General features: G+C 44.7%; 1 protein-coding gene across 4 annotated transcripts in view; it reads left to right on the plus strand.

Moving 5' to 3' along the window:
* TTBK1 (tau tubulin kinase 1) overlaps positions 1-14,589 on the plus strand; it is a 95,580-nt gene that overhangs the window by 55,949 nt on the left and 25,042 nt on the right. For all 4 annotated transcript variants that reach the window (XM_040060865.1, XM_040060867.1, XM_040060864.1 and 1 more), the window contains 3 exons: positions 506-725; positions 5,372-5,547; positions 6,202-6,760. In XM_040060865.1, the coding sequence (XP_039916799.1) occupies positions 506-725; positions 5,372-5,547; positions 6,202-6,760 (955 nt within the window). The remainder of the gene's footprint in view (positions 1-505; positions 726-5,371; positions 5,548-6,201; positions 6,761-14,589) is intronic.

The following is a 14,589-nucleotide window of genomic DNA, read 5'->3' on the forward strand; positions in this document are numbered from 1 at the left end:
TCCTCAGCCTGTTTACAGTGTGTTTTGTGTGCTGCTGCGGAAGTACGCAGACTGATGCTCAGAGTAGAAATGAGTCCCCATAGAAAAGGCTTGATGTGGCCTGGTTTGCTGGTCTGTCTTGAGGAGCTTTTGAGGGGCTGACAATAGGGGATAACAATAATCCCTAATAATGTCACAGAAGATAAAAGCTATAAGGTCTGGTAAGCCCCATTTGCTCATGCCAAAGGAGAGGTTTCTTCACAGCTCAATATGGTGTGATGGGCACTTGTGAAGAAGTTTTCAGTTTATGTATCAAGAGTTCCAAAAGGCTTTCACTCTGTCCTATCATCTTTGTATCTTTCATTATATGGAATCTTCCTGTTCTGATTCGGGATGTCACATCTGGGACTGCCTGTTTTTCAACTTAGTAATACCTAAAATCTTCGAAGGCATTCCTGGGGGCAGTGTGGTGGGCTTCCTTCTTTACATACTGGTAATTTCACCTTTCTTCTTGTCTCTTGTATAGGGTGGTTAATGTCACTCCGGTACCCGGGGACCTGCTCCGTGAGAACACTGAGGATGTCCTGCAGGGTGAACATTTGAGTGATCAAGAGAATGCTCCTCCCATCCTGTCGGGTCGGCCAGTGGAAGGCCTTGGTCAGGCTCCAAACACGGCTTTCAATGAGGGTGAAGTTTGGGAAGAGACAGATGTGAATCGCAACAAACTCAGGATCAGCATTAGCAAAGTAAAGAACATTCCCTTGTCTCCTGTGACTGTTGGACGTAAGACAATGGTTTTGTAGACTGCTAGTAGCCACTCAGGATCCACTGATGTAGTATTCTATGTAGTAAGCCTGAAAAGCATTGAAGAAGTTTCTTGTGGAAAAGGGAAACTACAAACTATTTTTTCACAGAGCAAAAGCCATTTGTATGCAAGTGACATTTTGGGGGCCAGTAATGCTAAAGTGAATGTTTTTTTACCATCATATAATTTTCTAGGATTTTGATACTTCAAGCAAGGAAATTCTAGTCCTTACATAGCTGACACAATATCAGAAATGTCCCAGGCTTGGAAATTACAAACCAAAATTGTATTGTGTCCCAACCTCTTGGGTAAATAAATGTAATCACAGTTGTCTTCGTAAGCTGTATTTTTCTTGTCCCTTGAATTATCACTCATTTTTCTCTTCTTTTTTTTTAACTTCCCTTCAGGGTAGAAAAATCTATAAGGAGCATCTAACAATGGTTTCACCTCTGTGAAGAGAGAAACCATTACTTGATATTCTCATATTTCTGCATTCCAAGATCCACATTAAGCTTTTTTAGCTTACATAAAATGTATACTTCAGTTGATTTTCCTCATAATCTCTAAGGTGTTCCACAGTCCTTTCTTGTAAATGTTACCTAATTTCTTGGAGGCATGCCCACTGAAGGCTGATTCCATGATAAATGTCAAGTATAAGAATCTGTCAGTTAGTTTATTAATCAGGGTAATTTACATATTGCAAGTAAATTAGTATTAGTGGCAGGTCATCAGATACATACAGAATCTGTCAGCAGAGAAACATTCATCAGACTTAAAATGTTGTCAGGGCATATCAGTTTCACATCACAAACCTGTCTTTAATGGACATTTGTAGACTGGCATATTAAGTCTGTTAGTCTTCTGGGGCTGACTAGAATTCACTTCAGTCTCTACTGGTACCAAGTTAGGCCTTATTTCAGCAATATAGGTATCTCCACTATCCTTTGTCTCATTAGGAAACACTATGTACAGACAAGAAAGAATCTAATCTAATTTACTTAAAATTTTCCAATATAAGTAATTCAGTTCAATGTGTTACCTGTATGGAACACTAGCAGGGACATTCCCCAACACTGAGAAATTATGAACCAAGTTCAAATTATTTCTTCATCTCTCACTGGTAACTCTGCATTCACAGTAGTTTTCATTTGAAGGTATATTAAATAAGAAAAGCCTGATACAGGGGGACAGTTCTGTTCATACAACATATATTTTTTAAAAAGAGTATTACAGAAAAATCCTAGCAACTTCTGCGTGTTTTTCTTTGCATTTCTACCACCAAGTGCCTTGATGCTCTTCAGTCGGATTTTGCACAAGGGAGTCCTTTCAGAGTGCGAGTTGTCACGTCTTGGGTACCTCGTTCACAAGTCCTGTCATAGTAGCAGCTAAAGGTAGGAGAGGTTTCTAGAAGCTCCACAGCACAGCCAGGTGCCTCTCATGCCAGCCACTGTGCTATTTGTTACCAGGTTGCTGCCAAAGGAGCTTCGGCAGTTACTCTGCATGGCAGTGAGCGCTTCTTCACCTCTGACAGTTTCTGTAGCTGCCCAGCAGTTTGTGCAGCAAGCTCTCCAAAGCTGAAGTCCTTTCCTTCTGTGAGGGTTGTTATCTTCAGTTTGACTCTTGCCTGTCCTTTTGCTTTGCTAGACTTACTATCTTTAGTGTGACTGTTCTCTGAGAGGGGATCAGCTTTTATTTAATCAACAGTCGCCATGTGGAGAAAAGAAGGATGCTTCTGATTTGAAACCTAAGTAATCTGAGGCATCAGAACCACAAGGGTTACGGGCGTGTTTAAACACCCTTCTGATCTTCACAGCATCACATCCTTTATTGTCCAGTCTTGTAGCACTATAATGAACAGGCTCTTCCTGTCTTGCTCTCAGTATTTAGGGGATGAGTGGAGCTTGCCTCACTAATGACTAAGATGATCATTACTTCTCTGTGTAGACAATTCAGATCTCCATCTGTCCCACTTCTCCCATTTCTGTGTTAAGGACAGGGCTTACTGTCACTGTTCTCCCACATCATCCCCCAGTTCTCTGCTCTTGAATCCTACCAGGCTGACGTTACCCAACAGTTACATCAGCACTTTGCTCCCTTCACACACACATTTCACCTTGGCCTGCCACTAACCTTCTCCTGGCCATGACTGGCTTACAGATGAAATAATTATCATTTATTCTGCTTTCCTCTAATGCTTGAAGGTTCTCCTCTACTCTCCCTAGCTGCAAAGGCTCTTTAGTCATGCATTCCAACTCCAGCCTGGGTGGTTTAGGTCTGCTAATTTATGGGCACTGACTGACTTGCCTTGTACACACTGTATGCACAAAGGCAACTGTCTAGATCTAGTGGCATTTTACTGTGAGATGCTGCTTGTGTTCAGACCCTCTGGCATTAATAGAGGATGAAGGAATGTCGGACAGGGAAGGGTAAGCACTCTCCATACACATCCCCACACAGAGGAAGCATGTAGCAGCTGCTGCTTCATGGCTGGCAACGCAGCAGCACTGAACGCATATTCTGTTTGCCAAATTTAGTGTGGGTTTCTTTTTTTTTTTTTTTTTCTGTGGGAGAGAGATTAGAAGAAAAAGCAAAGCAGGCTTAAGCTTAAAAATGAACGAAATAAGTTTCATTAACACACACTAAAAGAGTGAATGGAAAAAAAAAAAGGTTGGGAAAAAGAAAACCCAAACTAAAAGAGAATGAAAGTTCAAAACACCCTTCCCTCCCCCTACAAACTGTTAACTTTCTTATAAAGCAACCTAGAAAGACATGACTTGTGGTTTTCAGTATCACTATTTAAACATAATCATTCATTACTTTAGGAGAAGAGTTTCAGGGAGACATTTGCTAGTCCAGTGGCTCTTAATGTCACACATCTGCAACTGCCTGGAGTTTTTGCAGATTGTGATGTTCCATCAGCAGCCTTTTTCTTTGGCCACTTATAAGCCTCTCAGTGTATCTGGGGTACTGTTTACGAATACTTCTTCTAGTCTAAAATCATCTTTGTCTCAAAGGCTAAGACCTCCCTTTAACCCAGGAGTGGGGGCTTTAAAGTTCTCAATTAAATTTCAGTCACCTCAGTCCTCAATTTTGATTAGAATTAGCATCTTCCCAACAACACTAAGATGCTACAAAGAACAGTCCATTTCTCCATAGTTTACCCCAGAGAAGTCTGATTGAAAATGTTCACTTCAATCCTATTCTAATAGTATTATCGGTTCTTTCACTTCTAGTCCACTGACTTTATGCGGTGTCTGTTCTATGTACTCTCTGTTTCCTTTCCTCTCTCTCTCCAGGAAGGGTTGTGCTTTAGAAGCTCCATGCTCTCAGGAAAGGGTTCAATCCGCCCAGGCCTGCAGGGACCGTGTGCCCTCTGCCCCGGGCTGCAGGGCTCTAGGGATGCAAAGCTGTGCCCATAGGGAAGCTGGTGGAAGTCCTCTCTTCCACCCCTCGGTCTCATCCAGGGCAGCCCGGCTCGGGCTGTATGCACGTGGCATTGCTGAGCTGTTCTTTTTGTCTTCCTGCTGGTATCCAGGAGAAAAGGGCTCAGCCGGGGCCACTCTCTCCATGCGGGCAGCAGCTCCTGGAGCCCTGCCCACAACGTTACCTCATGGCTGTCTTAGAGGGAAAGGGAGACACTTGCCCTCCATCAGGGTTTTAAATGGGGATTGCCCAAAGTCGCATTGGCATCCTCATTGGTTAAACTAGCTGCCAATATCTTGGCTAGCTTTCTGATAGGTCCCTGTCCCAAAGCAACTCTAAGGACCTGGCAGGGAAAAACATTCCACATTTCTCTGTAACGAGAAACAAAACTGTTCAACCCATGATAAAATCCTGTGCTGCTGCTGTAGCCCTTGGACCATTCTGCCTCTGTGCTTTTGCCCCTTTCCTCCAAGAGCAATCAGCACTGTGGAAGGCAGAGGACAGCTGTGTTGGCTACCTACTTTTGCTCCTTTGCCTGCTGCTAAATTAAAAAAATCAAATTGAATAAGGCAATATGAAAGAGGAAATATGGAATGATGGAGTGTCCGTGAGCCCTGCATTACCTTGGGTCTGTGGAAAGCTTTTATAGATGTTGTGGTTGAGTGGATGTTGTGGAAGACTTTGTTTAAAGGAGCAAAATTAAAACAAACAAAAACATAAACAAAAAACTCTAACTACCCTGGTAATTAGAAGATGCCTGAGTCATACCAGGTGTAAAAGTTTGTACATTGCAATGTAACGCATGGCTCCTGCCTAAATGAATGTTAACAAACAGGGCTCTTAGATGTCTTGGATAAGCATTTGCGGTTTGTGTGTGCAGTTAACCCATGAGAACTCCTTTGGATCAGCACTCAGGGCAATTGAAATGCATAGGCCACCTTGTAAGGGTGTTTAAATATTTGAGTTGATTTTAAATCTATACCTTATTTTAATACTAGCTGATTGCCAGGGCAGAGGGACCCTGCCTCCCTTCAGACATTGCTTGAGTAGATTGTGAAAATGCAGCTGAAAGTGTATCCTGGGAGAAAGTTCAGAGCAACAGTGAAGAATGGAAATCAATGTCTTTGGCTGGGTCTTGAAGTTCTTTGTGTCTACCCCCTCCAGACTCAGTGCGTGGTGGAAGAGGAGCAGAGAAACGGGGTGTGCCCCAGTTCCCCCGTCCGAGTGCCTCCGGAGTCCCCGACCGCACAAGTGCGCTCCCTCCGCTACCGCCGCGTCAACAGCCCCGAGTCAGAGAGGCTCTCCACAGCTGATGGAAAAGCAGATCCGCATGAAAGAAGGTTTGTTCACCCTCTGTAGCCTCCTGCTGCTTTTAGCAGAGTCTTGAGGATTCACTGTTGAGACCAACCTAATCATTAGATCAGCAGCCAATGCTCACAACTTTATCTACATTGACTTTTGGTTCACCTCCTCCTCTACTTCCCCCTTCTTCATCAAAAATTTTGATGTCTCACACAAGGAAGGCTTTCTCCAGAAGAGTCTGCAGGGCTTCTGGATTTTCCTTGTTGAAAACACACTGCAGTTGTCCAAAAATCTGGGCAGCAGATGCCCTGGATTTGTGCAGTGAGCTGCTGGCCTCTAAGATAGGTAGAGGAGCAAAGCAAGCAGCAGATGCAGGCCAGATGACGAATATTGATCAGGACACAGTTTGAGGGTTTTTTTCCACAAGCCAGTAGAACTTAACAAAGGAGAAAGGTGTTATTGGGGGAAAATGGTTATCATCCTGTCTACCGGGGAAAGAGATGCTGAACTGGCTGTCATACTGAAGCACTTCTTCACGCCATTGTATGTTCTAAAGCCGTATTTCTGTTTAAGCCTGTCTTTCTGAAGTGTACCAGGAAATGAGTGAGAAGGGCTATAGAGGCTTTCCTTACAATCCTTGTCGTTAACCATGAAATCGATGCGTTTTTGATGGCTTCTCGTTGTGTCTGTAGGTCTCGGATGGATATCCCTGGCTCTCCGTCACGGCTCGTGTGCTCCTCGCAGCCAGCCCAGATGCTGTCCATCGATACTGGCCAGGCTGACCGGCAGGCGAGCGGCAGGATGGACGTGTCTGCGTCCGTGGAACACGAAGCCCTCAGCAACGCTTTCCGCTCCGTGCCGCTCGCAGAGGAGGAGGACTTTGACAGCAAGGAGTGGGTTATCATTGATAAGGAGACAGAGCTGAAGGACTTCCACCCCGGTGCTGAGCCAAGCACCTCTGGAACCACGGATGAGGAGCCTGAGGAGCTAAGGCCTATTGAAGACGGGGAAGAGAGAAGGCGGCTGGGGGCAGATGCTGCAGTGAGGCCGAAGACTCATGATGGGCGAAGTCGGGGTATGCTGCCTGTGACTGAGGAGGACAGTTCCCACAGACATGAAGGACCTTCTCAAACAGTGTCTGACAGTAGACATGAACAGCAGACAGGAAGTCCAGCCCACTCCCCCTTACATTCAGCACCAGCTCTCCGACAAAGGAGACGAGAATCTGAACCTACTGGTCCTCAGAGACAGGTAAGATCCCTGGGTCTGTACCTTGTTGCTTAGCATAGCATCATCTTAGGAAACCTCAGTTGTGCTGGAGAAGTCTTTGATTCCAAGCATGGATGCTCTTGTAAAACTCGACTGACGCTGCTGGCAAATGTTGTGAACTCCTTAGAAGTGCTCCCAAAAGCCAGTGATGTCCTTCTAAAGGACACACACTGTTATGAAGATCTTTCAGCCATTTTGGTACAGGGGCAAGAGGAGAGCACGGTTGTGATTCTGGGTATCCAGTCACTCCTATTATGCTCTCCCACAGAGTTTTGTTAGTAACTGCTTAGTTGTGTGGAGGTGCTGCTAGCACATCTTCTCCACACAGGTTCTCAGCAGCAACAGGAGCATATGGCAAGAGAATGCCCTCTAATCTAATCACACATCAGCGCTACACAGGCCCACAGCAATACAAATCATAAAATAACTACCTGAAATTAATCTTTCTTCTAAATACCTAATGAAAATCTCAGGGTAGCCAGCACATATATATCTCATCAGCCTTACTTCAGTGAGAGGCATTGCTGTTATCATGTTTTTACTCACAGAAATGTTCTTTATCAATCGTGGTTTTTTCCATATAGTTGTAGAGGGCTTTTTTTTCTTTCAGTGTTGTTTTTTTTCCTGTGGTCCTCTGATACTATAAAGCAGTTCAATTTTTAGTGGGAGGTAGTTTATTAGATTAGCTGGAAAAATATTATACACTAGGCACAGAGTTCCTGTCATATCTAATCTTCATTTCTAAGAGGAAGGCTGTCCCAGAGTGTTCAGTGCAAGAGACAATCAAATTGTTCCCTTAAGAGCTTTATGTATTTATATGTTGATAAAGATCTCTCATGCACATGGGTTCCATAAACACAGCAAAGAGCAGGCAAGTTTTGGGTCACGTACACAGTGGTACCCTCCTATGACAGACATTTGTGCTGCTTGTTCCTGTCTGGAAGACAGTGATTTCATTTCTGCTTCCCTCTTGAGCTTATTCTCCAAGGAAGTGTTCACCGGACTAGAGCACGTTAAAATAACATCTTTCTGTTCAGGTCTTGCCCAGATTCCTCTGTTCTCTGTATCCCCAGGAGGTACAAGAAGAAAACCATGAATGAGACAATCTGTGTAAAAGGAATCAAAGCAAATCTTTGCAAATCACCTGGCAGGATGTTCCTTGCTAAGGTGTATGAGGCTGCAGCATTTACAGGAAGGATAGAAATGCTGACAGCAGGCATGAATGGGGCTGTCCTGCTGAGCATGGAAAAGAAGCAGCACATGCTTCTTACAGAGACTGCATTCCAGTTGCAAGGTTCCTCGGTAGAGGTGTTTGCTGTAGAAAGCCAGTATTTTGAATGCCCCATGTGTCTAGAAATCTTGCATAAGGGAAGATTGGCAGAGTTGGAAGGGTCTGTCTCTGAATTTGCTGTGGTCTGTACACTTTGGGGGTTGGTCAGTGCGAGATCTGCAAGATGCAATGACTGTGGTAAGAACCAGCTGTAAACAACAGCGGGGGCACTTTAGAGACATACTTAGTGTGGCTAAAGAAGGCTGGAGAGGCTTTCTTGGCCAGAGCACATGCACCCCTATGTGAAATGACTGGGGGAGTTGGATATGGTGCAGCACAAAGACTTCTTGTCACTGCACAGTGATACTTAAAAAGTAGGCAAAAAAGGTAAATTGATGGGATTGGGGGTGATTACTGCTAATATATTAGGCAGCCTTTGTTCTCCAGCAAACTGCATTTTTTTTGTTCCTATGTTCTGAAATACCCTCTATTAAATCTGTGGCCTAGCTTTGTACACACACACTGGACTTCTTTAGCTGGCTGGGATTTAGTTGTTCTTCCTTTGATGTCTGAATCCTTCAGTTTCCACTGCAGCTGTGCAGTGATACTCATATTTTTCCATTTGCTGTCACAAAACCAGCTATTAACTCTCAAAGGGACTTGGTGCCTAAAGGAAAGTAGAAACCTGTTTTCCTTAGGTGCAGCAAATATGGAGGGACAGATGGCTGGGACACTAATAAGAGGTTGGCTGAGGACTTAACTAGTGAAAATACTGAAGGCCTCATTAGTAATGGCAGATGTTACCTGTAGCTCATGCTTCTGCTTCTATGGGTTTGATTAAAACTGTGATTAAGTTGTGTGTGTGTGTAGGTAAATCTTCCTTCAAATATGAACTGAGCCTGTAAGATAGGTAAAAAATTCACTAAATGCTGAATCACCATGACTGAAGTCATAGGCTTTGTTGTACCCATTTGTGACCTCATTCTGCTGTCCCCAAAACTGGTGATCATCTCTTGGTGTCAGTAGAGTACTCACTGAAAGCAAATGGGGAATCCCTGCTCTAGTGCTTCCTTCTAATGTTTCTCCATTCTCTGGCTCCAGTCTATGAGCCATCCCTTGTAACTGGCAGAAGGACAGTGACTTCTGGATTGTCATAGAATCACAGCATGCCTGGTTGGAGGGTTGGAAGGGACCTCTAGAGATCATCCAGTTCTACCTTCTGCTCCAAGATGGATCATCTAGAGCAGATTGGACAGTGTCCAATCAAAATATCTCTGAAGATGGAGACTCTACAGCTTCTCTGGGCAACCTGTTCCAGTGTCCAATCACTGTTATGGTAAAAAACTTCTTAAAATGTTTAAATGGAATTTCCTGTATTTCAATTTCTGTTCCTTTCTTCTTTTACTTTGACTGGACATCTCTAAGAAGAGTCTGGATCCATCTTCCCATCAGGTATTTATAACTTGTTAAGAATCCCCCTGAGCCTTCTCTTCTCTAGTCTAAACAGTCCCAGCTCTCTCAGCCTCTCCTCAAATGAAAGGGCTTCCAGTCCCTTCATCACTCTTGTGACCCTTCTCTGGACTGTCTCCAGCATGTCCGCGTGTCTGTTGTACCGGGCGGCTCAGAGCTGGCGCAGCGCTCCGGGTGTGACGCGCCAGCGTGGAGCGGAGGGGAAGGAGCATCTCCCTCAGCCTGCTGGCTGCGCTCCTGCCGCATCCTGAGGGGCTCTTGGCCCTTTTGGCCATTACTGCCTCATGTTCAGCTCAGAGTCCACCACGACTTCAGGTACTTTTCTGTCAAGCTGTTTCCAAAACCTGCAGTGTGTTCTGTTCCTCCTCACTTCCCTTTGTTGAACTTAGTGAAATTCCTTTTTCCCATTTCCCCAGCCTATCCAGGCTCCTCTGAACGTGAGCACAACCTTCTGGTGTGTCAGCCACTCCTCCCAGAATTGTGTCATCTGTGAATCTGCCGAAGGTACACTCTGTCCTGTCAGACAGGTCACTGATTAAGTTGTTAAATAGTAGTGGCTGTATTATCAGCCCCTGGCTACACCATTAATGACCAGACATGTTTTCTCCAAACACAGTATTTTATGACCAGGAGCTCACCCATTTTTCAGTCTAATTCGCTGTCTACTTACCTAGCCCATATTTCATAGTTTTGTCTATGAAGATTTTATGGGAGACAGTGTCAGAAACCTTACTAAAGTCAAGATCAAGAACCTCCTGCCCAGTCCTCTCAGCACAGAAAGCTCTCGGGTTCATCAGACATGATTTCCCCTTCATATATCCATGTTGACTGCACCTTCTTCTTCTTCTTACGTCTGGAAATGCCTTCTTCCAGGAGGATTTGCTCTATGTCCTTTCTGGGCTGACCATCCTTTAGTTCCCTGAGTTATCCTCAATTAGAACTCAGATGTGTCTTCAATTATGTCAGTCTTTTGGAAGACAGATACTGTAGCTCAAATGTGAGACATAGTGCTGTCCTCGTTAAAGCTCTGTGGGTGTAAGAGGGAGCTTAGAATGATCAGATGGTGCTGTGAAGAAAGTCAAGTACAGAGGAGGCTCTGAATAGCCTGGGGGAGTTTGTGACTCAAATATTCTCACATATTAGGTACCTCCCAGTTTCAGATGACAAGAAAATGGCTGCAGTGGAGCATAGATCTCATGGGAAGACCTGGTATAAAGGGAGAACAGAAATTATGTCCTGTTCAAGCCCTTCTCTCTGTGCACCACTCAGTCCATCTGTTTGTAACAGAGTTCTAAGGGTTTACTTTATTGTATGCATTTCAGGGATTTCCTAAGGAGACTCAAGGGGTTTTTTATGCACTAGTGTGCAGATAAAGCTACAGAAATAGATAAAGAATGACTGGAAGAAAATACCTATTAATCCTGACATAGGGTTGCTGTTACTATTGGAAATAATTTAAACCCATATCTTGCAATATAGTCTAAAAATCTGTCAAGTTCTTAAGTATGCTGAACAAATTCACTGATACTTGACAGGGATGGCAAATTACTGCTGCCTTCTGCAGTGAAAAGACTTATAAGCGTTCATGTACAAGTTTTAGAAATTATTTCTGACTATGCTCAGGTCTGTGCTCATAGGTATTTCTTGACTCTCAGTCTCCCCTGCTGCTACTGCAGTTGGCATTGTACAAAATGTTTGGGGATTTGCTTGCCTAAAACATACCTCTCCAAATAATGTCACATCTGGAAAAAAAACCATAAGAGAAGTGAAAAATTAAAGTGGGAAATTATATTTACTCTGCTTTACCTATCCTGGAATATATTCTGCAGGGTTCAGAGAGCATTTTGCTTAGGCTGAATCTTACAGTCCTAGAGTTCATCTGTTAGAAAAAGTCCCAGTGTGAAGAGGCACTAGTAAATTTTTCCTCACCAACTCAGCTGTGTAGTTAAAATCACTGTTTAAAATCATCTTGATGCTATCTTTGGCCTCTTTTCTCACACAGCTGAAAGAGTGCCACAAGTGGACTTGCTTAAAATTGTCTGTGTCTCAAGCCTGAGAGGGCAGCAGGGGAAAAGGTGCCATGCGTCTTGGTTTCCTTTCCCTTCTACAGCATTGTCTGTGGGGGGCTCTGAGGAAACCTGGGGGACCATTTCTCAGTGGTGAGAAATGGGCATTGGCAGAGGGAAAGACTCATTGCTCCTCACTCAGTGTAGTTCCCAGGGCTCTGCGTTTGTGTCTGTCGTAGATGATGTGATTCTTTGACAGTCAGCTCCTCTGTCTTCCCTCCATATGAGAAGAGAATCTTGTCAGCTGATGCAGAAGTATGAATATAGAGTTGGCCTCTTATACTCTTTCGATTCAGGATCCCTGTCCATCCGTATGTTAGGAATAAAGAATCAGCAAAAGGGTAGTAGTGGAAGTAATATTCACATATGTTCTATATCTATATATCAGGCAATAGCAGTCAAAACCTTAAGCTCAGTAGACATTCTTAATTATATTTTCTATCTATGAAATGTATTGAGTTCTATCGATACCATCTGCTCCTGGGACTTTGCATACAAAGTGTCCTACTGATCCTGCCCAGACAGAGCAGAATAGGCCTCATGGAAGGTGGTCCAGCCTGATTGCTGAAAAGGGATAAAGGGGGCAGCACCTTCAGCACTGATTGAGTAATTGAAGCATTAGAGCATCCGTGAAAAAAGGTGGCACGTCTGTAAGCTCAGCCTCACCCTGGAGGCAGCAGTAGCAAAGTGCACTTACAGATGGGGTGTTGTAATTGCTTCTTCATGGCATGGGCAAGTTCCTTGGTCCTGTGCTGTAGAGGAGCGATCCTTTGAGATCTGAGAAGTCTTTGCCATATTGGGATGATATATACCTTGGAAATCATACAACATGCTGAACCCAGACATGGAACAAAAATTAGGAATAAAAATTCCAGTAACACTTAGTTGTGCAGCTTGCAAATAGCACACCCAGTGCTGAATTTCTACACTGTCTATGCAAAGAGGAGTTGGTTGTCTTTATGAGAAATTAGAGCTGCTGTCTAAATTTTATTTGTCTCTCTCAAATACTCTGTATGACAGCATTACATTATTATTATCTGAGATTCTGATCTGTGCAGTGACATGCAGTACATTTAGGACTGGGAATAATGGCTTTTCACATTTAATGCCAACCACGAGCTGAGTAGCTGTCAGGCGCTTCTGAAGATAAGATATCTGCCTCAAAGCACTGCAAAGATATTGAAGGTGACAGGAAAAAGATGACACTGGATGACATTCAGCTCTTTTTCTAGTGCAAGGGCAGCATCTCCAGTAAGGTAAGGAGAGCAGTTTTGGCTTAAAGAAAATTCAATATCGCCTTTCCACATTATACCTGCAGAGACTTCCTGAAAAGAAATGCAGCAAAATGAAAGGAATGCATTACCCATTTTCCCTTCCTTCCCTTGCAAGGAAAAAAGTGATTCCAGGAAAAAAAGTCTGGTTCTGGAGATTGAGACTACTGACCCTTGTGAAAGTGCTAGTTTCATAAAAGAGGTAGAAAGGGAAGAGAGGGCTTAGCACTTTCAGGTTGAAGGATCTGAAGTCATTCCCCTAATGCTTCTCTTTTTCATTCAGAGCATAAAAGGGAAGATAGGGACTGTAATCTCATCCTGACAAAACTGTCCTCAGTGGGTGTATTTCCTCCCTCTCCTGTCTATCCCAGGATCACAGAAGCAGAAAAGGAACCTAAGAGTGCATCTTCTCCTCCTGTCCTCCTATGGTCCTGTGTTTTGAATTTCTCCCTGAAAGGAGAATTATACTCTGCCTGCCTGTCCAGTTGCTGTCTATCCACTGCTTACCAAAACTGGAAGCATTAACACTCCCCCTGCAGGTACTCAATATAAAAACGTATCAGGAGGCCAGCAGTGTAAGTGTGAGAAAAGAAAAGTCTACTTACAGCCCCCAAACTTGCTTTTTCAAATCTCTGGAGTGAGTTTTAGTAAGAGTCATTGAAAGAGCCCCTGAGAATCTCTCACTTTCAAACACACATAAGCATTTTAGCACTGTTTCACCTTTTATCATTCATGTGGTTTCCAAATGTGTTCGGAGTTTGACTCTTACCTATGTGCAAGAGGTGTGAATAGCCTAGTGACGTGCCAAGATGAGCACTGCCAGTGGAACAGAGAGGTGAGGCACGTGGCCTGAAGAGCCAGAGGAGGGGACAGAGTAGCAGAGCCTGGCACTGCTGGTGTCACTCTGGTCCACATGTGGCTGGGGAGAGCGTGGCAGGCCCCCTGTAATGACAGGCTTCCACGGTGCCCATAGCATCCCTGGGAACTGATAGCCATAGAGAGCAGTAAGTAAGGCCCCGTGCAGGGCAAAAGCATTTTTCATCCGCCAGCGAAGATGTCCGCAGCATGCGCATCACAAACCAGGGGCGAGTCAAGTCTTTGCCTGACACCTTTTCCTCCACTCTTCTTGGTCTTTTTCAGTTGGAGGAGGACAGGCCTTCTCAGCACTCCCTCCCGAGGTACAGCCCCCTGAGAAGACTGGCGTCCTCCGTTTTCTCCTCCTCAACCCTGGAGACAGAACACTACCCTCACGTTGGTGGCACTTTCATACAGCGCAGCCGTTCGGCGGAGAGCAGCCCCGTGCGCATGCCCCACCGCAGGCACATGCCCCTCACGGCAGGAAACCACAGACTCATGCCTTCCGTCCTCCGCATTTCCAGGTCCCAGCTCCAGCAGGTGTGGGCCCGCTTCACACACAAAACATAGCCTGTTCAGGGAAGCAGCAGCCTCCATAATGCAATAATAGATCCCACCCGCCCACAACGTGTCACCACTTAATGCAATACTGAATCCCAGACAACACTGGCCTAAGGTACTGTAACTTCCAAAGCCCCTGCAACCAGACCCCACAGAGACTGAAAACACCTGCCTTTCTAAACTTCCCAGCAGCCTGAGTGAGGGGCGGCAGCAAGGCTGAAGATGAAAACGCGGATGGCGAACGCGTGGCGTGTGAAAGAGGCGGATGCCAGGGCTCGTCTGAAAAACCCGCTCGCGTGTCCCGCAGCCTCGGGGTAG

Source organism: Hirundo rustica, chromosome 3 (genome assembly GCF_015227805.2).
Source record: "Hirundo rustica isolate bHirRus1 chromosome 3, bHirRus1.pri.v3, whole genome shotgun sequence".
In the NCBI taxonomy this organism is placed as follows: Eukaryota; Metazoa; Chordata; class Aves; order Passeriformes; family Hirundinidae; genus Hirundo; species Hirundo rustica.